The sequence below is a fragment of the Hippopotamus amphibius genome, chromosome 3, assembly GCF_030028045.1.
Source record: "Hippopotamus amphibius kiboko isolate mHipAmp2 chromosome 3, mHipAmp2.hap2, whole genome shotgun sequence".
Taxonomy (NCBI): Eukaryota; Metazoa; Chordata; class Mammalia; order Artiodactyla; family Hippopotamidae; genus Hippopotamus; species Hippopotamus amphibius.
The window spans coordinates 128,969,985-128,972,801 of record NC_080188.1 but is presented as its reverse complement, the minus strand read 5'-3'; the positions used below and the strand labels follow the sequence as shown (position 1 = coordinate 128,972,801).

Here is a 2,817-nt window from a genome sequence, read left to right as displayed (position 1 = left end):
CCTTGACAATATCATGGAGCTGCCACACCACAACCTGGGAATGCCAAATGCCAGACTTCTTGCCACATGTAAAAGAAAAACGGGAGAAAAAAAGAAAAAAAAATTCTCTTAAGTCAGTGTTTGTCTACATATCTATTACTTGCAGCTGAATGCAACCACTGCCTAAGCAGGGCAGGACACAGCCTCCATTGACTCAGCCACAGCGTTTTGAGTGCCTACACTGAGTCAGGAACATGTCAGCAGGCTGTAGACAGTAGATGCAGAGCGCTCGTAATCTGTTGAGTAATGTTGACAAAGTTCTGACGAGTAATTTCATCAGTTGCAAGTAACAGAAATCAATGTAAACTGGCTAAAGGAAAAGAAAAGAGAAATCTATGGGTCAATACAACTGGAAAGGGGTTCAAATAATGTTGGTAGAACCCTGTCTTTTCCCATGGTTCCAGGTTGGCCACCACAGGCTCCATCCCCTCTGCTAGACAACCCCAAAGGGAGAGTGTGTCCCCTCCCAAGTTCCAACGAGAGCCCCAGGATTCTAACTCGTGGGCCAAATGGTGAACCTCAAATCTACATGACCATGTGGACAGGCAGGTCACATGCAGGCTACACTCAGATCACCCACACTCAGGTCACCCACACTCAGCAATGGGCCAGACCTGAGTGTGTCACGTGAACATCTGACTTCTCCCTCCATCCAAGGGGCTGCTTTGTCCAGGACAGAGGGGTTTCTCAGGTCGTGGGACTTTCCCTCCACTAACACATGCTCGTGACAACGAATGTGACTCCTCTCCCTTAGAGAGATCAGCAAAATCATATGTGATCATTTTAAAGAAAATTGGATGACATTTTCCCTAAAGAGAATGAGAACACCCCCTCCCCAACCCAGAGATCAAGAGCCCTCAGCATCCCATGGCCAATTGTCCACAGGGGGCCACCAGCTCTGCTCGGCCACTGGCTATTACAACTGCCCAGAGGACAGCCACACACCAGGCCTGGAAGAATCACGCCCGTGGTCCCTTCTGCCAGGATGCTGCTCAGCGGACAGCTCCCAGCTAAGGGGGCCCAGCTCAGCAACTCCAGCCCCCTAACGGCCACCTAAGTCTCCACATTGACCCAAGTCCTTTTGGAATTCACGGTGTCACCCAGCTCCAGACTTCCAAGAATGTCTTGAATCAGCTGAGGCTTCTCGGTCTGGGGGGGTTGGCCATTGGTGTTCCCAAAATCTCCCAGGCGGCTCAGATCTGCCAGCAGGTTGAGAAGCACAGAGCCACCACGTGCTGCCCCTTAAGTCTGGTGGGAACCGGCCGGTGTGATGGGAGGGGCCGCAGAGGGTGTCAGATTCTTGGGCTCCAGTCGTTTCCCTGCCTGCCCGTCTTCTCGGGGGTGTCTCAGACACACACTTAAAAGCACAAAGCAACAGAAGGCCCTGGGACCTGTGGCTTCTCCATGAAGTTCTCCTCCATAGGGCCTGCAGTTTGCATACTGCGGGGGTGGAGGGAGGCTCAACCCCTCCCTTACCCAACCCTCCTGATAACCTTCAGGACCCTGGGGGCAGGGACTATTGCATCCATTTAAGAGATGGGGAAAGAGAGTTTGCCTGTTGTCAACCAGAGCTGGACTTGAACTCAGAGACACCCTCCCAGGGGTCTGCTGTGGGGAAACCAAGGCACTGTCTGCTTACTTATCCCTGCAGGAGACTGAGTCAGGCGGTGGCTTTTGGTGGCAGGACTGGCTTGTGACGTGGTCACATATGGCCTTGCAGCGCCTCCCCACCCAACCCCGCTGGCTCACCCCCACCTCTTCCTGCAAACATATTTATAAAGAATTGGAAGCAGGGAAAGTATTAAAGCAAGACCCACCCCCAGGATCACTCACTTTGATGACACGGGACCCCAGACCTGGTGGACAGACAGGAAGGGGGGCCCCTCCATCCCCCAATGTAGGACGTGACCAGGTCAGCCCTGGTCAGTCCAAGTGGGGTTGGTCCATCGCTGCCCCATGGGTGGGATGTGGGTGGTGGTTTCCCTGCTTCGCTCCCCCCTCCCCATGCCCACCCTCAGCCCCAGGACAGGCCATCTCTGGGACAGCGCCCTCCTGGAGGGAAAGTCCTTCAGTGCCTGGAGCTCGGGACCCCTGGCTGGCAGAGACCCTAGTCATCCTTGGGTTTGCGGGGCTGCGGCCGGGCCAGTCTGTAATCGATGTAGGTCCTGAGGCAGGACCACAGAACGAAGCGTGCCAGCAGGATGATGACCAGTAGGACCACGAGCGGGTCGGAGCCTGTGCTCCCCCCCAGCCAGGAGGCCATGCTGAGGGCGGGCACCCCCCCGGGCGGGCACCCCCCCAGGGCCGCAGATCCGTGTGCACACCAGCCAAGTCCCGGGTTCCAGGCCCGGATCTGCCAGGAGCCTGGGCCACGATCTCCGTCCAGGCGGGGGTCTCCCACTCTAAGGGGCCGACCCCGTTCCCTCCGAGCCCCAACGTGGGATGGGAAGAGGCCTCCCTGGTGGGAGAGGACAGATCGGGTACGGCGAGCGGCCTCCTTGGAGAAGAGGCCCCGCGCCATTCACCCCGAGCGGGCGGCGCGCGGGGCCGACAAGGGCCGCATTGTCCGGGCCGGGCGGGAGGCTCCCCTGCCCAGCACTGACGTAATCTCCAAACGTCTCCGGCAGCAGCTGCTGGGCGAAGCTGGCCACCTTCTCCGGGCGCTTTCAGCCGCCCACGCCCGCTCTTCCGGCCCCGCCAGACAATCGGGCCCTTTCTCTGCCCAATTAGCTATCACTTCTGGAGGCCGGTGCTGTCCAGCGGCCGCGGCCCCGTGGG

General features: G+C 57.9%; 1 protein-coding gene across 1 annotated transcript; it reads right to left on the bottom strand.

Annotated features, from left to right (window-relative positions):
- Positions 1–2,146: 2,146 nt before the first annotated feature.
- On the bottom strand, positions 2,147–2,302 carry SMIM38 (small integral membrane protein 38). Its single transcript, XM_057725820.1, has one exon. It carries the CDS (start codon positions 2,300–2,302, stop codon positions 2,147–2,149), a length of 156 nt encoding a protein of 51 aa, XP_057581803.1.
- Positions 2,303–2,817: the final 515 nt, after the last annotated feature.

What these genes read in the sequence shown, in the direction of transcription:
- SMIM38 (XM_057725820.1), bottom strand. Translation starts at nt 2,302, where the DNA reads ATGGCCTCCTGGCTGGGGGGGAGCACAGGCTCCGACCCGCTCGTGGTC.